Genomic DNA, 21,860 nt, shown 5'->3' with positions numbered 1-21,860 from the left:
CATGTTATGTTCATGTCGTAGCCAATATAGGTCACGGACAGATACTGGGGATGTCTTATGTAGCCTATGTAGGTTGTTCTCACCATTGCCAATATCTCCGGATTTACATTTGAGTTGTAAGCTATTTTTAAAAAAAAAATGTTTAGTTGTAGCCTAAGCTATTTTATATTTATTATTTTTTTATATATCACGTCGGGAGAAGTGGGTGGACGGCGTACCCCCGCGTCCAACGCCCACTACACCCCTGCCGCTGACACTGAGGCCATGGACCCTATGCGTTGGGTCAGCTGTAATATTGCCTCCACGCGCCGCTCTGACGGTCATACGGTCATGCAGACATAGCGTGGGAGTCCAGAATAAGTCCCAGGTAAGACATCTGCTGAGTCGGCTGCAGTGCACTCTTCCTGGAATTGATGGCGAAGCCCAGCCGTGTGATGTGCTGGATGACCAGCACTGTGGGCTTCCGCCTCACGTCTGAACGCGGCGAGAATCAACCAGTCGTCGATGGTCAGGATTCTCACCCCTCTCTCTCTGAGAGGTGCCATCGCTATCTCCACACACTTGGAGAACGTCCATGGAACTAGCGAGTAACCGAAGGGGAGCCGACAGTAGCCTACTCATAGCTCTGACCTCCCACCACAAACCGCAGATACTTCCTGTGACAGGGTAGAATGGGAACGTGGAAATATGCGCCGGGCAAATCTATGGATGTCATCCAATCGCCCTGCTGGATGCATTCCAATAGCTGTCTGACCGTCAACATGCAGAAAGGTCTCCGTGCGATGTAGCCATTCAATACGCGCAGGCCCAATATTGGTCTCGTGCCCCCCGACTTATTGGGCACCAGGAAGTATAGGGAGAAAAACCCCGACCGCTCCTCCGTGTGGGGAACTCTCGATATCGCTCCTCTACCAACTCCAAAGCCGCCCTCTCGGCGGGGATGGAGTGAGAGGTCTGAATTACGCCGCTGAAAGGCGGGGGCTGGCGGCAGAACTGCAGGGCATAGCCCCTCCGTAACGTGCTATTTAACCAAGCTGGGAGCGGGCCGCATAGCCGCACCCACTCCACGTAACAGTGAGTGAGCGGCCGGGCGACGGAACCGCCAGATAGTGCTGGAAAGGGGTGACCTGCTGCGGCGGGGGCCGCTGGCGAGGGGGAGGCTGCTGGGGACGGAGATGAGAGGCCAGCTGCTCCGAAGCCTTCCGGGTGGATTCCAGGTTGGAAGTCATCTCCTGCAGTGGCGGCTGGTGAACATTTTTTTTGGGGGGGCGCAGTTGGGCGGCACGGTTTAAATAGCACTTTTTAGAGGTTTAGCTTAAGACAGTTGGTTAGGTGGCTGCGGCCACATTCGTGCTTCTTACATTTTTGTGTGAAGTGCTTTAGATCCTTCATCCCGGTTGTAGTCCAAAGTGTTTCAGTCCCAGGACTTTGAAATAACAGACAAGGGAAACAAAAAAAGGCATTGCTCACTGTACAACCAGCTAACCAATTCCGCTTAGCATACAAGTTTGAGGAGAAAGTCCGAGTGTAGGTTCTCCCGCGATCAGTGGTCGTCTGTTGAATGTTTAAATCCGGACGCTCGGGTCCCAAGTCTTTCAATTTCTTCTTTTCGACATCTGATAGTCGATGAAACGGTGTTTTAAGTAGAGCTTGCACGGAGTTCTCAGCCATCGATGTCGCCATATTCACTCAATCTAAGTTTCAGCTAGCTACGGTGCTGCTCTTTACGCTTGTGGTTAGGGAATGATAACGATGCTGATTCGCCGAAATAGTCCAATCGCGTATCTAAGAATGTCACATTGAACTAAGAAACAATGCCATTGGCTGTGGGCGCAAAGATTTGCGCCCACAGATCTAAGTTTCATCCCCCAATGAAAAGCTATCCTTGCTAAAATGACTGAGAAAAGTATAAGCTCTCCTATAGACTCCCATGTTATCGGCGCCCACGGACGGTAGCCGACCTGCCTATTCTCAGAAAAGGCGAATGGCAATATATTATGTCCGGACACATTTTAGCGGTTCTTGACAGTGGTCTCCCATACACATTTAACCCATAAACACGGTACATTTCTTATTTCAATTATGTTGTATATATAACGTTTTTTAACTAAAAAAATCAGGGTGGGCGGCGCCCAAGCGCCCACTATTGACGCACCGCCACTGATCTCCTGGATATTAGGCCCGAATAGCGAGTTGGTGGAGAGCGGGGCGTTGAGGAGGAGACACCGCTCGCTCTCCTTCAGGGAGGACAGGCCCAGCCACAGGTGTCTGTCCTAATACTAGTAGTAGTACGTTATACCCGGGCTCTTCTTCAGCTCGGGGTGTAACATGATTTTTGGGTTTGTGCAAGGAGGCTAAGATAAAACCTCCTTGGTTTCTGGTGTTCTGTTGTTGTGCTTGACTGGATGAATATTAAGAATGTTTTGTTCTGTTCTCTCTGTCAGACTCTGACTGACTGACTCCCTACTCCACCAACACCCGGCTTTTATTTTCATGTCTTTTGCGTCTTAGAAAGACAGCAGACGCTCGCCCAGCATAGCAGACAATAGGAACTGCATCTAACACTTGTCACCTACATGTCACCTTGATATGCTGCCTGATTAAAGTGTCAGGGATTTACATACAGATTAATTCTGCATGTTGATTGTCTTCTTCGAGAAATGTGATTACCCATAATTCTAAGAATTCCGAGAAGTTACGAAAACTTCACGAACATTCCACAAGCATTCGGAATTCAAGATCGGTCGCTCGGATATGGCATCGACCAATCAAAATGGCAACGACCGTTCTGAAAGGGGACGACCGTTTACGAGACGGAAATTTGCGGCGGTGCTGGCGTAGCAACTGTCAAAGAAGCCGGCCGTCACCCTATCCCTCTCGGGCGGAAGCGACGGCCGACCTTGGCCCGGCCAGAGGGAGGCCGAGGGGACAAGGCAGACCCTAACCTCAACTCCGATGGGAGGGACTCCCTTGTCCCACTCCCAGCCTTCGACCGTGGGGTAACGGTCCGTACGCCACCGCCGGGGGTTTGGCGCTCAGCGGGTAGGTCCACTCCCGCTGCGCATAATCAAAGATGGGCGCCATCATGGGGGTGACCACACGAGGGCGCAGCCTACCCCGCATCTGGGCGCGTCGGCCTACCGTGAAGTGGCCGAGGCAAAGGGGGCCGGCAGGTCGTCGAGGGGGTAGCAGTGGTCCGCGGGTGGCTCGTTGTCCCTGAAAAGGCCGGGTCTTCCTCCTCATAGACGCACAGGTCGTCGTCCTCGTCGAAGTCCGCCAACGCGGGTCGTCTCGCCGTAGCTTAGCCTTCGCTTGCGCTCCTCCCGGGGGAACCTAAGGCAGGAGGCGCAGGACCTGGCCTCGTCCAGATGTCGCGCTCCCAGGCAGAGAAAGCACACTCCATGGGGTTCGAGCGCCAACATGGGTGATGCACAGGTGGAACAGACCTTGTGAGCATCCATGATGAAAAATTGTGAAAAAACTGCGACACCGGATGGTGAAACGAAAATCGCAGGAAAGAAGTCCTGTTCTCAAGTTGCTGAGTAAAAAATGGAGACGAGCAATGCAGTTACTGGGGTCTTTTAGGGGTGGATGCTACCCATTGATTGGGCGGAGAGTACAGTCAAATTCTCTCAGGTGCTGAGGCGGAGCCTTGAGAGGGTAAACCAATAGCGAAGCCTGTTAGAGGGCTCCGCACATACTCATAGAACTGGAGTTACATCCAGGTGACTACTACTATTTCAAGCCCCCGGAAAGTGTACCGGACGTTTAAGCATACTTTCGTAGTGGCCAAACGGTGGTACTACAACTTCTGTGTCAGTCCGTGACGTCACTCAGGATCCAAAAAATAGTACCCCCTTTTATTTGCCTTACATTTGGAAAGAGATGTCTGTAAATCAGCGGATACTTCTTTAAAAATAACTAAATCAACTACCCAGTACAAACACTTTTATAGCCCTATCTATGGACCCAGATACGGCCATTTTGGCTACATGCGCCACTGATATACTTTTGTTGGAATGAATGGGGACCCATCTCCAATGCTGTATCCATTTCTCTTTAAGTGAATAGGTTGCAGTCGATGGTATCATCCTCCAAAGATGGTCGACATTCTGTCGATGTAATCACATTCCTATCCCTTATCGCATTATAATTTTCAGTTTTTGGAGTGTCCACTTCTCTGTGGTAATGTGCTTTCCACCATTAATCTGCAATATGTTTGATGACCCTGAGTTCCACACCAAGACAGCACACACAACTTGTTCTTCCTCTTTTTTAATAAAGGCATTATCATCTTTCATATTTTGGTGGTACAGAGTTCAAGTTTTAATAGATTTGGTTCACAAAAGAATCACATATTAAACTGAGCCAACTTCTCTAAGATTAATCAATTCTTTAAAAAGTAGCTTAAATAATGGTACAGTACAAAAATAAGTGGGTTTATCACAAAAGGTGTGTTGTTGTTTTTGAAGAAAGTAACAGTGGCACAATATTTTTCTTTGTAGAAAAAAATAAAAATTAAAAAAGTTCCTCCTTTCTTTGTTGTTGTTTATTTTACAGCGGACAGCCGATTAAAAGAAGTACACATTCACTTGCTTTCTTTATCCCACTAGCAGAAGGCACTAAAAAGCAGGCTTGGATCAACTAGTATTTCCATATATGGCTTGTTTTTTCCTTATGAGATTCCAAATGGACATTTCTTTGCCACATTCAGTGCAAGAAACTTAAGACAATCACAGAATATGTACATTCTTCTGATGCGGGTTTAGAAAACACCACAACTGTTTGCAATGGCTAATTGATCCAAGTCTGCAGAGGAGGCTTCATTCAAAACCAGCAGTGAGTGCCCTGAAAACAAATACCAAGTGCACGATACAGGTACTCTTCAGCTCTACTGCCAGGTCTGAAATGCAAAGTCACACTGGACTGAGCTCATCCTCAACCATGGTTTGTAAAAATGGGGACAAAAAGCAGTTCTACTGCGTCAGGCCTGCGTCTTTAGCCATGCCGTAGAAGATTCCTTTCCGTGACAGAGGTTTGCTGGAGTGTCAAACTCTGCTATCTGTCCCTTGTCCAACACCAGCACTCTGCAAAAAGAAAGAGGAGAGCATGAGACATTTACAAAACCTGGATACTTTTCAGAGTTTGGATTATGGGCATGACCACAATATTGCCAGCAGGCCGGTAAAAGGTTCACTTAGTTTAAAATGCGAATTATACACATTTTTACACAATGTGGCAAATTAATGGGCAAACATGCAGCAGAGGGGTTACTTATCAATAATAGGTGTTGTTATGTCTCAGGTAGCTATACACAGTAACATTGGTACAGCAAACCATTAACATAATCATTATATAATATTATATATGCATTAATTTGCATATTGGTTTTTAATGCACTTGAAATGAACCAATAACGCATTATTTGACGGCCCTAATATACATTCATATACACATTGCGAAAGTACTGCCTTGTTATTATGCAGATTAAGGTTGTCTATTAAATAAATAATTGTCATGACTGGAAAGAACCCAGATGGTTGCACAATATTTGGCACCTGGGGCTGTATTACAAAAAACTATTGTAAGATAGGAAAACAATACAGATGAACGGTTCCTGTGAAAACATATCACTTTTCTAAGAAGTATGATTAGTATTATTTGTCAATGAAGTTATTTTCTTTTTGATATATCGATGTGGCGTTGGACGCTGCCTGCGGCTAAGACTGCTTACACTATTTGTTAATCTCTGGAGTCAGCAGTGTCCTTCAGTGTAAAACAATAATAATAATATTTTTTTTTATTTGTTTACGGATGTTACCAGCATTACTTACTCATCTGTCTTAATGTTAAGTGCCTGATATTTTTCTCCATCTTTGTTGTGATTCATTGTTTCTTTGCCAAGTGAGGAAATTGTTTTGCACTGTTGTTTCTACTGACTACTTGTCGACGTCTTGGATGAGATTTCCTCACCCTGAGATAAGATAAGATGAAGTCAATAATATAGGATTCCTACGGTTAGTAAGCATTTACTTTTCTAGATTTTCTAAAAGCAAACCAACACGGAATATAAAGATTTTAGTTTAGCTTGGTTATATCATATTTGTTACACATGTCATTACTGCCAGTGGGTTCACATTATCCCACTGATCCGGGTTAGCCGTAACATGCCAAGAAATGTTGCAGTGTGTCAGATATGCAGGTTACAAGATACTGAAAAAATATGCTTGCTATTTAAAATGTTAGAAAATGCAACTTGCGTGTTGGTTTGACCTGAAGAATACACACAGTGAGCACCGGAGAGATACTCAATGTTTGTGTGCCCTTCATAACCCAGAATACTTTTTTAGGATCACTAAGAATCTCTTTGTTCTGTGTTTACTACGTTTAGCTTTTGATGGATGCATTAGATTAAAGGTTTACTTCAATGTTTAAAATGTTAAGTATTTATAGATGTTGAACCTTGTGTAATCCATGATTGTGTTGAGCCTATGAGCGATGGTGAAGACGGTGCAGTCCTCAAACTGAGTCCTGATGGTGGACTGGATGAGATCATCTGTCTCCAGGTCGATAGCAGCTGTCGCTTCATCCAGGATGAGGATCCTCGTCTTCCTCAGGAGAGCCCGAGCCAAACACAGCAGCTGCCTCTGGCCCACACTGAACACACAAGAGCAGACAGCATGTGAAACACAGCGCTACAGAGAATATTCAGTTTGTCTAATAACAACCATGCATTAAGAGCTGCAGTATCTCCCTCCCTTTGAACAGACCTGAGGTTCTCTCCTCCCTCGGAGCACTCCAGCTCCAGTTTGGCCGGCTGGTTGCTCACAAACTTGTGTAGGTGAGAATGTTCCAAAGCCGTCCACAGCTCTTCATCACTGTACTTCTCAAAGGGGTCCAGGTTCATCTTCAGTGTGCCTGCAAACAGCACAGGCTCCTACAAGAGAGATATTATAGATTTTGGGTTTGGTGGGATAGTAGTAGTTTGAGTCCCTACTATTCAGCAGTCAGTACAAACCAACAGCACAAACAATTTCCTTCTACATTTTACACATTACTTAGGAAAAAGTTAATTATGCTCATCCGTAACTCCCTGAGTACAAGATGAAGTCTTAAAAAGGAATAGTTTTGTCTGACCAACACTTCAAGGAATAGTTTTGCTTTTCTGATGAGAAGACAGATATCATTTTCATATACAGTAGGTACCCAAGAACCAGCGCTTAAGCTAGAGCTAAAGCTGGCGCGGTGGGTCTGGTCCCAGACTGCTCCAACTACTTTGCCGGGTTAGCAGATGTTGTGTTTCTGACTGAATCGTTACAGGTCCTAACAGCAGGTTTGATTCCAATGGCACTTCTCTCAGCAAAGTTATCTCCTAGCGAGGAGGATGGATGCACTAGCTTGCACATTTTTGTCTCAAAAAAATAAATTCAACAAATCCAATGCCAGTAGTCCTATTTTTCACCTGGAGCTTTCATAGGGATCCTTAAATAAAAAGTGTTGTGATATAATGCTAAAGTCTTGGAACGCAAAGGTTCTGTGAGAGAATGCCAACCAGTGTAAGTGCCCGATAGAGCAAAAGTATTCCTTTAATTCACCCATAATTGTTTTATTCATCCGCTATGTCCCTTCAGCTACCAGAGGCACCAAGTCAAAACATGTCTTTACTATGCTTAATATTTCAATTTTCTCTGACATATTGTGAGGAGTGCAAATGTGTGTACCTGTGGAATGATAGTGAGCTTGGACCTCAGGTCGTGCAGGCCAATCTCTGAAATCTTCACGTCGTCGATGGTGATCTCTCCTCCTGCAGATTCCAGCAGTCGGAACAGGCAGAGTGTCATGGAGGACTTTCCAGCTCCTGTACGACCCACGATACCAATCTGTGGAAAAACACTCACACATTAGTGGACCTTGTTGACCCATTATTGCTTATTGATGGCCACACCAAACCCTCCCCACCTTCTCTCCTCCTTTCACGCTCAGTGTGAGGTTCTTTAGGACGAGGTCCAGTCCCTCTCTGTACCGGACGCTGTAGTCGTGGAACTCCACGTTCCCCTTCATGGGCCAATCAGCTGGGGGCTTCTTGTCCTCAATCTCCCAGGGGGCCTGTGAACAGAAGAGCAGCATTTCTGACCAGGAAAACTTTCTGAACAACTCATCAGCCTTTTAGCAGAACTTAAAATCACTTCTTCACTGTGTGTCAGTCAGAGCTGCCAAACATTTATTTCCCCTCTGAGACACACTGGATGCTCCAAACAAAAGCTTTCAATCACAACTATAGCAGATATAGATGGGGCACACACTGTGATGGCTGCTGAGAAAGTACACTGTGTACAGTGCTCGTGCCCTGTTTGTCTTGTATAACAGAGGGGCCATTGTTGGCAGCAGGTAATCTAACATTTCTGGATCTGGTTATAGTTTATAGGTTTTGTGTTCTTTGAGAACATGACTTGGCAGCAGGACAGGTTTTTGGAATGTGGTTAAATTCCTCCTTTTTAACTGCAGCACAAAGCCAACACAATTTTACAGCTGCAAGCAAACACATGCACAAGTCAACTCATGTGGAATACTAGAAAGCGACAGAAGAGGACAGCCGAGGTGGTCTCCTCCAACAATGTCATACTCGACCGCACGGCTTCTACAGCTGATCTCACACACACACACACACACACACACACACACACACACCTCTGTCTTTGTCTCAGAGTATTCCTTTACTCTCTCCACTGCTACTATGTTGTTCTCCAGATCTGAAGTCATCCGCACCATCCAGTTCAAAGACATGGTCACCTACAACAGAGTTAGACCAAAGTGTTAAATGGTTAAAGTGGTGGATTAATAGTTAAACTATCTAGAAAAAATAATAATAGTAGATACATGGTTTATTTGGTTAAGTACAAATTAAAGGTGGATAACCTTAGCAGAAACAGTTAGCTAAAATAGTTAGCTAAAAGTACATTATATAAGCTATATGTGGTGGATAAATGGTCAGAATAGCTAACGGTTGAAATGGCTAGCTAACCATTAAGGATGTGTATCATTAAGAGGAATGTTAAAATAACTTAAAATAATAAATTGTAGAAACATTGTTAAATTATTCAGGAATTAACTAATTAACCTCAGCTCAAATAGTTAGCTAAAAGTAAATGAATGGTGAAAAAGCTACATTTCAAAACAGCTAAAGGAAATCGAAGAATGAAGGTTTAAATAGCTAGCCACCATGAAAGATGAGTAGCTAAAAAGAAGATACATGGTGAAAAAGATAAAAGGAGGATAAACGGTTAAAATGGCTAGAAATAATGATAGTAGATAAATGGTTCTATAAATCACCACTTATAGATGGGCAACATTAGCTATCTTTGTTAAGACTTTTACACAAAACCAACCCCAGCTGCTGTTTTACATTACTTATTACAAAAAGTTAAATGCTGTGGATTTTGTTAGAGCAGTTAATTGTACCTGCAGAGCGTAGGACACTGACAGACCCACGAGGCCTGGGCTCAGATTCTTCTTTCCAATCACGGCAAACAGAGCAGCAAACAGAACGATGCAGTTCCCAATGAACTCTATACGCACCCCCAGCCACCTGTATGACACAATATGTATTTTTAAAATGCATTTTGAACATCTGGTTGAAAATTAAATTAGGATTTCTAGGTTTATGTTTTGATGAAAAACAGAAATCTTCAGTGAAATTTACAAGCACAATGTGAACCTTAATGAATACTGACATCTTGACTATCATTAAAACAAGTAACCTAATTATTTTTTAATGAAGTGGATACATATGACCACTTAAGAAAAATGGATTGCCACATGTATTCCTCTGGTAGCACATATGAGCTAATGGTTGCTTCTGTTCAATACTGATTGTAGAGTATATCATCCAGCTCATACTCATACTCAAAGAAAATAGAACACTAAATGAAATAAAAATCCCATCCTCTGTTTTAATTGATGTAGTATTTATTTAGTATGAGCTACACTCAGGTAACAGGTAAGGGAAGCAGAGCCTCCCATAAAGTGACGTTTTTTACGACATAGTTGCTGTAAACAGCAGGTTTCCTCGGATAAAACAATACTGTACTTTCATCTATGTAATATTTATTTTTCTTCTCTCACTATTTATTGTCTTCTTCTTCTTAATGTGTTCATTTTACATTAAATGTCTCTTCTTTTTTTGGACTTTCTTTTATTAATCGCTTTTTATCCTGATTTGTCTGTTAAAGCACTTTGTAAACTCCCTTTTTTTAAAGATACTATGTAGTTAACCCTCATTTTTTCTTTAGTCGGACACAGCTTCTGTTCTGCTGAGCTGAAATAGCCACTTACCTGTTGGAAACTATACCCGGGTAGTAACTCCTTTGATTCTCATCCACTTTCATATCACTCATGAGAACAAATGCAGAGTTTCTGCCATAGGCTCGGATTACACTAGTGCCGGTGACGGTCTCAGAGAAATGGGAGTATATGGGTGAGCGGCTGACTGACTCCAGGCGCTTTAGCTGTCGGGACGTGGCAACGTAAAATCTCTACAGGGGTGGAGGGGGAGAGAAACAAACACAACATTACCACTGAACAGGAAGTCCAACATGCTCAGATTTTCAAAAACAAATATGATGCACACAGACAAGTCCACACACACACACACACTCACACATGCAGAGTAATTGAGAGGCCTGTGCAAACAAAACACCCGCAGTGTTTATTTACTAATCCAGTCTACATGCATATTACCTACAATCACTTTAAACCGCATGTAAACAGAGCAATCATGTTAGCAAATAGTCAGTATAGAAAGAAGAAATCCTTCAGTGCATAATAGTCAATAATATGTGTTCTACTGCAGGTGTTTTGTTCATCACACATATTTTTAAATGATCCATTTATCGTGCCGCTATTGGTATGATTAGTTGGACTATCATATGTAGAATTTGGAAATGAATCATTCAAACAGAAACTAAGTTTGGAGACACATGATTCCACAAAGACATAGACCATGCAGGATGTCATGACAGAGACAAAGAAATGTATGAGATTGTGATAGTGTAGCGGATTTGAGCTATTTGAAGGTTAATTCAGTTAGTGTACACGTGCACTAAAACACCCCATGAATTCTTAATTTCGGTATCATTTTCTCATCGATTTGTGTCATGCTTTTAAGATGGACTGACTTTATGTGCCACTGATTGAGTGATACATTATTCCTTAATTTAAAGATAATCTGGTTAGCAAAACAGTTAGTATTATATGATCTGAATCGAGAGGGGTTGAAAGGATACTCCAACGCTTTAGCTCACAAGTTTAAAGACCAAAGCAGCAGAAGCTGAGATATTTTTTTTTGCAAGAGTCAAGCTCCAAAGGTCTAAAGCCACCTCTTTCAAAACAAAAAAGTCTCCCCAGAGCCCTTCAGAAAACATAACACATCTGTTTTCCCAGGCTGATTAGTGCCACTTCAGAAAAGTAAACTTAACACAATGTGTAAAATAAGTGCCCCTTTAAGCTGATGTAGTAGCAGACATATGACTGACCCACAAAGACGATCAACAAGATCAATAGTAAAATGAGTAATGGATGACTTGAAATTGCCCTTATTATTTGTTAGAAATACTGAAACAAATTTAAAACCAATACAGCAGTCCTTAACTCTACACACAACACCATTAACAGCCACTTTTTTCTATCTACCACAAGTCACACCGCCTACACAGGCACCACTAGACCTGACAGACACAGCTGCTCCTGTGGCAAGAATAACCTCATTATCCTTAGTGGGCAGAAGTTACTACAACTATATGGCAAAACCTCAATACCTTTGTAGGGTCAAAAATGTTCAGTAGACAAGCTGAGTTTAAATGGACATTGTATCAACTGTGTTAGTGAGATAAATCTACACATACAGCACAACTAGTGAGATTATATCTGCCTCAAGAGCAGCCCTGACTGTGAGAATGCATGTATAATAAACTGGAGTTGCATTATGCCCCCAGTATTTATCTGTACCAGGTGGTGGTTCTGACTACAGACAGGCCCCTGAGCCATGAAGACCCCAGCCTGCTGTGCCTACTGGACTAACAGACACCAAACTACACTGCACCTACAGCACTACAACCACTTCAACCCCATGCACACACACTCTCAGACATGCATGTTGTATTAATGAGTTAGCGGACGTCCTATTTACCTGAACCCACCAATAGAACACCGTTAACGGGACTATGACTAGGAGGAACATTGGGGTGAGGGCAGAGCATATGAGCAGCACAGTCGAAGTATACCAGAAAGTGCGCATCCATATGTCAATATTTTCAGGAATGTATGTGTCTATAGCATCCACGTCTTTGCTGAAGCGGTTTAGTAACCGCCCAGTGGGGGTGCTCTCGAAGAAGCCCTGCGGAGCGCGCAGGACCCCCTGAAGCAGGTTGATGTGTGTGAGCTTGGCTGCCCGCAGCATACCGAAGCCCCGACCCAACAGGAAGTTAACCAACACCAACACACCTGAGAGAAGGGGGAGGGGAGGGGGAGGGGGGTCAAGTTTGACAACACAACAACACCTGCGTTAAATAGAGTAGGACCTGATGTCTAATGACAATGTGTGCTCCGGACAAACAGAAAACACTTCTTGAAAAAATGGTGGTGTGCCAGCACAGTTCCCTAAAAGTACACGGTACGGGAGGGCTGTCAGTACAAATCAAGTCGTAGAACAAACATTGGTACCAGTAAATTACCTTCTATCTCATTCGATATGTACACACCTAATCAGTTGTGACTTCCTGTGGCCACAAACATCGAGTTTAGTATCTCTCATTATTTGCACTTGGTTCTTATCATATGTTTGTCCTGAATCAATCCAACTTTTCCTCTCCTGATACTGATTCCATACATCCTCTTACCTAATACCAGTGCTCCTTAAATCTTAATAACTTAACTGCATGAAATGTACTATGTGAGGTAACATGAGGATCACCAATGTTCTGGAAGTTCAAATGTTTAAATGTATTATTATTGTGTATTATTGTCCATCTCTGCTGTTTTATGAATTAGATTTAGAATGAATCTTAACCTCGACCCTAAATATCTAGATGTATAATATTAACATACAGTTACAATGGGTAAAATGAATGGAATCCTCCATATTTATCCAGAGATACTCTTCAGACTGCCTTTAATTTAACCAGTCATCTACCCTTTTGCTATTTCAAACAACTTCAGAAATGCTCCAATATTCCATGAAAGCAATCAATTCTTTAACCCACTAACACCTTAAAACACATGCAGACACACTGGCCTATAATATAAAGCCAAAAGTTGATCCAGTTGTATTTACACTAGTGCACCACTAGAGGGAGGGTATAGATAATGAAAGAGTAATCATTTTGTATTATATAGGTGCTTCAGTACATTGTGTGCAGATTGGGGTTGGGCAGAATTGCTCAACCTGTGTGTGCATATCAGTTTGAGTGTGTGGAAGGGTGTGGAAGCAGGTTCGTCACGGACAACACCACAGGCTATGTAGAAGCTGAAACTGAAAATTAATTAAAGCTGCTGCTCCAACATGCATGCGGCATGCCATCCCAGGAAGGGACATTAACAAAGAAAAGAGGAGAAAAGAGGGTCGATCATCCGGCACATGAGCAACATTTTCCCAAAGTACCTGGACAAAGATATATATGATAGCCAGGGGCCCTATGACGGTGGCAAAGATGGGTGTGCTGGAAATGATAACTATCATGGTGGAGACAGAAACGAAGAAGGTGCCCAGGAACATGAGCACGGTGGATGGGAGAGCCTCGTCTATGACGAAGATGTCCTTGGAGAAGCGGTTGATGATGCGTCCTAAAGGCGTGGTGTCATAGAAAGACTGGGGTGTGTGAAATTTGTTGTCGAGCAGGTTAAAGTGCAGCTTCCTGGCTGCGCCGATGTTCCCCATGGCTAGTGTGAAGGAAGAGAGCATGACCAGGAGACCTGTGATGGGGGTGGATCAGAGGAGTAGGAGTGGAAGAAAGATATGTTGGAGACGAAGGTGTTAGTGTGTTACTAGCATATACTATCAGGCCATCAACAGTTTGCTGTAAAAGAAACAGCGTTAAATCAATACACCAATCAAATGTGCTCTTTCTGAACGTCTCTCCAGTTGGTTTCTTGAAGAAAAACTTTGAGAAAAGAAAGTACACACACTTTATTCAACAAAGTCTGCAACAAGAGACTGTGTGGGTGGAGCACCTTTTTTTTGTCAGGTAAAAAATATTTGAGCACCATGATGTAGCTGAAAACACAATGTGCACCACTTTGCAAAATAAAACATTGGTATTATAAACCAATAAATGCATAAACAAGAGCTAGACTTGAACTGATTGAGAGATTCTTACCTTGTGCAATGCCCAGAGCTGCGTACACCCCGACCCTCTTGTGAATATTATCTTGAGTGTGATTGGTTAAGGCGTCGTTGGTCCAGTCGCTGAGCCAGATGTTCGCTCCAATGGCTGCCGCGTTTTGGCAGCCGTACAGGAAGCAGATGAATACCGACAGCAGGATGCCCACCGCCTTGGCGTACTCCAGGAACACCTTTGTTTTCACCTGTCAGAGGGACAGAGATCAGGAAAGGTCAGCACTCACAGCTCTCAGGACAAGGGTATCAAAATTACAATTATACGTTCATTTATTACATTAGACGTCGTATTTTTCGGTTGTGTGTCTCTGCAGCTAAACTCGCATGTGAGCATTTATGATAGTATTGATTCACATTTTTTGGGGCAAACTGAGGCACTGTATTCTGTTAGCTAATTTGAAAGTGAAAAACAAAAAATAGAGGCCTCGGAAAATCCACAGACGGCAAACTGTACAGCTGAGAATAAAAAAAATGGACAATTAAAGACTGACTCTGCCTGTTTCCGCCTTCTCTGCATGGATGAGTTTCTGCAGCTCGTTCGGTTTCTTCTTCTCTTGATGGTCCGCGTGTTTCCTCTGGCTTGTGGTGTGTCTCCTCACTGAGCGGCACCTTGGGTTATCTCCCTCTGTTGATATGATGCTGATCTGCCTGTAAAGGGACAAATGATTATTTCCATGTATTGCATTTCATTGGAAGAAGCCAAATTTAAAAACTGCACTATTAGAGCATTCCATAATAAAATGATTCATTAAAGTTTTTATGAGAGAAAAGGCAGAAGGAAGGAAACAATAGTCTTGAGACATCTTTACTCTACCTTATGAAATTCCGCTTGGCTTCATTGACCACCGGCTCATTATCCACCATGTCTGTGTGGTTGCTAAGGGCATCGTCAGGGAACAGTTCCTCATCCTCAATGATTTCATCTGTAAAGCAATGCATCAGTATGTTATACAGCTCAAGCAGAACATATGAAAAATGAGGTAAAACACATGAGGAAGTGAAGGTCTACCAGCGGCCTCTTCCTCCTCCAAGATGTCCTCCAGGGAGTAGTTCCTGAGAAACTCTGCGAAGGCCCCGTTCTGTTTGAGCAGCTCCTGATAGGAGCCCATCTCCGACACCTGGCCCTCCACCATCACCACGATGTTATCCACCTGGGGCAGGAAGCTGATGCCGTGTGTCACTAGAACACGTGTCTGGAGTCAAGAAGAAATGAAAGAACATTGTAATTTAATAAAATATATATATCACAAAACTACAGACAAGCATCGGCACATTTTTTTTTTAATAGGAGAACAAATTCAAAGATAGAATTAAACAAAATAGAATAAAAAATAACCTAAAAGTAGCGTAATAATTGCAGACAATAAAACTGATGAGAATCTATTCAGTGTTGTGTAAGTATTAATGAAGATATTAATGATTAATGCTCCAAATGTAACGTTTAATAAGAGATTTAGTAATGCACAGTTGAGTGATTTCAGCCTCAGGACACTTTAAGATGGCAATTCTTTATTTTTTATCACTAACTAATGGAAAGATAAACCTGGTAAGGCTCCCCCACCTTGCCCTTCAGCACCCCCTCTGGACCGATGAGGTTGTCAAAGATGTGTTTGGCTACGTGTGCGTCCACAGCAGACAGCGGGTCGTCTAGCAGGTAGACGTCAGTGTCGCTGTACAGAGCCCGGGCCAGACTCACCCTCTGCCTCTGCCCCCCCGACAGGTTGATGCCCTGCAGGACACAGACAGGATTTATTACAGGATTTTAAAAAATTGCTATGTTTAAAAATGCAAGCAAAGCATTATCCGAAGCAAAACTGGACTCATTAACAAATGGATACTAATACAAAGTTATTGTTAGATTACATATTAGAGCCAAAAATGTTTCAGGAAGAATTTTGAAAAAGGTTTTTGATAACAAAATATTCTATAAATCAGTTAATAAAAAAATAAAACATCTAAATGTGATCTTGATACTTTACACTAGTCAGACGGAGACTTGTTAAGGATGTAACCAGTCTCCGTTTTCCTTCACCAGTGCATGACTTGTCGATTTCCAAAGGTTTTTCTCTTTAATGTCTGAAACATCGGAAACCATGACCAAAGCTGACACCAGATGACAGGAGCAAAGAGTGTTTTTCAGTCAGAGAATGGAAAATGAGTGTCTTTCAGTCAGAGAATGGAAAATGAGTGTCTTTCACTCAGAGAATGGAAAATGATTGTGTGTTTTAGTAAGAGGATGGAAAATGAGAGTGTCTTTCTCTTTGTACCTTCTCGCCTATCTCCGTCATATCCCCTCCAGGAAGCACTTCCAGGTCAGGAGTTAAGGCACAGGCTTCCAGAACGCAGCGGTACTTGGGCTCATTGTAGTCTTTCCCGAACAGGATGTTGTCCCGTAGCGTGGCGTTCTGGATCCAGGCCTGCTGCGGGACGTATGCTACTGAGCCCTGAGGAGAGCAGAGGCCCACACACTGGTAGTTAGCATCCTTTAGCATGGGTTTGTCCCAAGAATAAGCAATATCTAAAGTGTACTAATCTTTTAAAGTACTGCATAATGATTTGTTTTAGAGATAATGTTAAACTGTACGACTAGAGACAAGTTGTATTATTTCAATTCCTCACTTTCAAAAGTATCCAAGAGCCCTTAAGCTTAATAAATAACATAATGAGCTTTTGGGGATTTATCTGAGCCATAAATTAAAACAAACAAGCAAGACTCCCCCCCCCCCCGGCTTCCAGAATGTATGCTAAGCTAATCGCTGCTGGTTAGAGTTTCATATGATGAACTGACAAACTTAGACTTACTTATTGTTAAACAGCTGTTCTAAAAAAATTACATAAAAATAACTATGATAAGTTTGTACTACTTGTAGCAGCAGTAGTAGTAGTAGTAGTACAGTTCTTTTTCTGTAAAGGTTTTGCACTTTTACTGATTTTTACATTTTGTCTTGACATTTTTTGCCTAATTTTTCCTTTAGTTTGTTTTGTTCATAACATTTGCAATGACTTGTGAAGCAATCTGCATTTTACTGAACCTTCTGAACCATGTGTATGGTTAGTTGTGCAAACAGTGCTTTATTAATAAAGTGACTGATAGATTCCCCTCTTTATTCAATCTGTTGTGAATGTGTACACATGGTGCCAATGCATAAAAGAGCGGGTCACTCTCACATGACATGTACGGAATAAAACATCATTAAAAAAGACATTTTAATAAGAAATTGAGAAATGAATCTGAGGGTGGTGTGAATAATGCTCAAATGCTCTATAGAGCTCAGTTGAGTCAAATAATAATCATACATTGTTTCACCACTTTAGATTAGACAAAATGAGATATACTTTGATCATCCCAAATTCAGATTTTTTTTGCAGTATTTTAACAGGAATTACACATGAGTAAAAAGTATTAAAAATAAAAGAAAAATATGAAATAATGGGAAATATTTAATGTATGTATCAGTAATATACAGCTCCGGAAAAATTAAGAGAACACTCCAAATATTTCTTAAATCTCTATCTACATGTATGGCAGCTATTCCAGTGTTCCAGTGAGTAGTTTATAGAATACAATAAAAAATAAAAATAATAATTTCACACAAAAGAAATAATAAAACAAAAGAAACTGCTCTCTTATTTTTATCCGCTGCTGTGTATATCTAGAGTAAAGAACTAAAGAATACACACTATAAAATGATCTGAAAAAATATGGAATGATCTATTGTTAACATATAAACTAATCAGAGCAGCTTTAAGGGAGGAAGGAAATAAAGAAAGTAAACTAAGCTTGTTTTGTTTATTTAGAACATGAACTAAGTCTTACCCGGATGGAGACCTCTCCCTCCAGTTTCTCCACCTCCCCCAGCAGGGCAGAGATCAGGGAGGACTTCCCACAGCCGACATGGCCCACCACCGCCAGCAGGGAACCCTGAGGCACCATCACGTTGATGCTACACAGAGCACATTCACAGGAGTGAGCCACAGGTCGACACAGAAACATGACACGTGCAGAAATGTAGAGGATATTCAACACATACTTGTGCAGGACAGGAGGGTCCTCTTTAGCCCAGCTGAACTTCCCATTGACTACTGTCACTGCAAAGTCTGTGGAGGAAGAAGAAAATGGTTCATATTTTGTCAGTATCTTTTGGAATTGATGTCAGCTTGATTTATTCAGACAGGACCAGTGATGAAGAAGTACTGGCATCCTTTACTTAAGTAAAAGTACAAATACTATGATCTTAAAATACTCCATAACAAGTAAAAGTCCTGAATTCAAAATTATAGTTTAGTAAATGAAGAAAAAGTGTGAGCATTTGAATATAGTTTAAGTACTCAGTCGGCACAATAACACGTTTTAGAATAAAAATAGGCACAGTATCAAAAGTTTTTGGAGATATTCGAAATGCTAATTTGGAAATTTGTAACCACTAGATGGTCTGCTGGGAAATGTACGATATTTGTTCTTAACGTTGTGAATATTTACACCGAGTAAACAGCAGCTGATATATTTTAAAAATCTGATTACATCTGCCATGTTGCATTTACAGTCATGCTGTATGACACAAACACACACACTATTTGAAATGTTTTTATTAACAATGATGAGGGTGAGGATATTTATCTGCTACTTTATAGAGGACATATTCTGTTCATTTTCAGGTTCATATTAGTATTGAGTGTCTATACTGGGACATGTCTCCATGCTTTAATGTTCAAAAAGCTCTTTATGTTTCTCATACTGCCTGTGCTGCAGCACCTCTTTTCACCCTCTGTCTGAAACCAGAGCCCAGTCTGCTGTGATTGGTTAGCTGGCCGGCTCTGTTGTGAGAGATTTCCCGCCCCTCGGCCTATCATCTACAATGTGTCGGAGCACTAGCCAAAAGAAGCGCAAGTGTTACATAGTGATGTCACTGGGAGTGTGTTGGAGAGAAACTCCCTCTGGAGGGAATTCTGGTATTGTAGCCTTTGCAGACCATTTACATGCACAAAAACCTATACCTAACTTGTATTCATGTATATTATACCTGTTGTGTTTATTTCCTTATCTTTGCTTTTAAATGACGGTTTTTAAATGCCATTGTATAATATGTTTGTGTTGCACTATTTCTAAATGCTCTAAATGTCTTTCCTTTTTGTAAAGCACTTTGACTTGCCTTGTGTTGAAAGGTGCTGTATAAATAAACTTGCCTTGCCTGTATAACGCATAGCATGTGTTTAGATTTACAAAAGTAACTGTGTGAAAATAAATGTAGAGGAGTAAAAAACGATATTTGCTTCTGAAATGTAAAGAATTAGAAGCGTGTACTATCTTTAATTGTAATTACTTTCCACCCGTGGGCAGTACAAGAGACTGAAAGGCATTTTTTAAGTGTTAGACATCCAAAAGCTCTTCAGGCTCACTGTGTGAAAGGTATGCGTGGGAAGCAGTGTCTTTGAGAAAATCCTTGAATCTTAAGAGGCTTTTGAGTTCAGACAATAGATGACGGGTAATGACAAGACACATTTTCTAAAGGTCTTCTGTCAGTTAGAAGCATGAGCAATGACATCGGATGTACAAATATAATCAAAGTATGGCAAGGAAGGGAAAACAGAAACCACATGTTGATTTAAGGTCAATGAAAGGACAGGAGGAGGAGCAGTGTTTAATCACCTGCGGCTGTGTTCTTCCTGTCTACTGAATTTGGGTCCAGCTCATCATGACTCAGGAAAGCTTGTATTCGCTTCAGTGAGACACTGGCCTGCATGACAAACACACAGGAAATGAAATCACACTCTCCAAAAAAAAGATAAGTAAACACAATTAATTGAAAAAAAGGAAAAAGTTCCCACCTGCACTATGCTGCTGATGACCTGGGGAAGCATGTTGAGAGGGAACCTGAGGATGTTGAAGAGCGAGAGTGACACAAAGGCCTTCTCCGCATCCAGGATGTTGTTCTCGTCAATAGAAACGTACACGGCAAACGTTGTCAAAGCAACCTGCAAAACACATGGGTAAACAGACCCATCATTAACTGTAGCAGTGCTGTGATGCTACACACACTCACACGTTAATCTCATCCAACCGGTGACTCAGCAATGACCTCACTATCAACAGCTGCGGGTATTCACAACATTTAGAAACACGGATACACACTGGCTGTATATTTATGGAATACGTAAATACATTTCTCAGCTGAACGTGAAGTGTTTCATATAATCATAAGGATCTGGTTGGGTGAGCAAGCCATCAGCTGGTGAAAAGTGGTGTGTAATGTTGCTATGGCGTGTGCAGTCGAGCGCGTGCAGCCTCTCTGCAGTCAATGATTCTCACGGCGCCTCTGGTGTCAGGTTGAGAGGAGGTCAGCTGTAAGATGATTCTACCTTCCTTGCTGCACGCTGCTCAGGTTGTGTAAATGTTACTAGAAGTTCCAAGATGTTCAAACTGAACATGACAACAGTTTCACCACAATTACTCTGCATTTAGTCTCACATGCAACTGTAGCCAGATATTTAAATATAGATTTAAACACCAGCTTCTCGCATTTAGGAGTCCTTCATCGTTATTTGTTAAGAGGTTTTTCAAAGTCACCCACAGAGATCTCCTCTGCAAAAGAAATGGACAAAGTGATCGAAACACTGAATGAATCCTTTTCATTTTACGAGATTTTCTGGTAGATGCAAGAAGAAGGGGTTACAAGCTAACGGCTAATGTTTGCTAATTTTCAGACATCCGGTGATTAGTATCCTTCATCTGGTTCAAATATATACTGTAGATACCAGTGGTGAACCTTAAGGGCATTGAAGGTATTACCCTCAGATAAAAACAAATACACAAATTGAATTAATTATACAAATAAAATGTAACAAAATGTAAATAAAACAAATAAATGAGAATCGTATCTGTGTTGTTGATCTGTAATATTTCAGTGTTACGTTGATTTGTTTGTCTTTCCCGGTCCATGCACTACGCATTTGAGTGGTTTTGTGTTAGAAATAAAATGCAACCAATCAGATATTTTTCTAGGTCTCTGGGAAGATATCCTTCACCCAGAATATGATATATCCTTGACAGAATGCCCTGGCCCTCAAACTGAATGAGAGCGTATGTTTGGATGGACAATTAAATCAACCAATCATATATTGATTTGTAGCCAAGGGCCACGGTTCCAGGGTATTCTAGAAGACCTGTTAGTTCACTGGCTCCAGACAGAGGATCTAGCTAAGTAGCAATTCACGTAGTGAGTTTCTGTGGTTTTTTGTTTTACGTCGAAATGGCAACAGGTGAGGGTGATGTTGTTGCGGAATTGTTGTTAGTACCCTTTTCAAGACGACCACTCAGTGAAAAGATGGACATTATAAAAAAAGGCCTTCCAACGCCCGAAAATCTTGAGCTGAATCAAGTTGCTGAGTGGAGTAGGCCATAATGGTGTGTAACGATGTAGCGAGCACAGTATCAGTCTTCTCTACCAACTGTAATTATTTGGGTTTCTCTAAA

The 21,860-nt window shown here is 41.9% G+C and overlaps 1 protein-coding gene across 1 annotated transcript in view; it reads right to left on the bottom strand.

Annotated features, from left to right (window-relative positions):
* Positions 1-4,259: 4,259 nt before the first annotated feature.
* Positions 4,260-21,860, bottom strand: part of abcc3 (ATP-binding cassette, sub-family C (CFTR/MRP), member 3) — a 52,489-nt gene continuing 34,888 nt past the window's right edge. Inside the window, 20 exon segments of the mRNA XM_063892766.1 lie at positions 4,260-5,035; positions 5,038-5,087; positions 6,463-6,657; positions 6,771-6,937; positions 7,722-7,880; positions 7,960-8,106; positions 8,689-8,790; positions 9,460-9,586; positions 10,333-10,532; positions 13,655-13,965; positions 14,370-14,577; positions 14,881-15,037; positions 15,204-15,312; positions 15,399-15,582; positions 15,951-16,118; positions 16,657-16,833; positions 18,207-18,333; positions 18,421-18,487; positions 20,037-20,124; positions 20,216-20,362. Coding sequence (XP_063748836.1) covers positions 4,977-5,035; positions 5,038-5,087; positions 6,463-6,657; positions 6,771-6,937; positions 7,722-7,880; positions 7,960-8,106; positions 8,689-8,790; positions 9,460-9,586; positions 10,333-10,532; positions 13,655-13,965; positions 14,370-14,577; positions 14,881-15,037; positions 15,204-15,312; positions 15,399-15,582; positions 15,951-16,118; positions 16,657-16,833; positions 18,207-18,333; positions 18,421-18,487; positions 20,037-20,124; positions 20,216-20,362 — 2,949 coding nt within the window. The 3' untranslated portion in view covers positions 4,260-4,976.

This window comes from Eleginops maclovinus, chromosome 10, assembly GCF_036324505.1.
Source record: "Eleginops maclovinus isolate JMC-PN-2008 ecotype Puerto Natales chromosome 10, JC_Emac_rtc_rv5, whole genome shotgun sequence".
Lineage (NCBI taxonomy): Eukaryota > Metazoa > Chordata > Actinopteri > Perciformes > Eleginopidae > Eleginops > Eleginops maclovinus.
The sequence above is the reverse complement of the archived record's forward strand: the minus strand, read 5'-3'. Positions and strand labels throughout refer to the sequence as shown.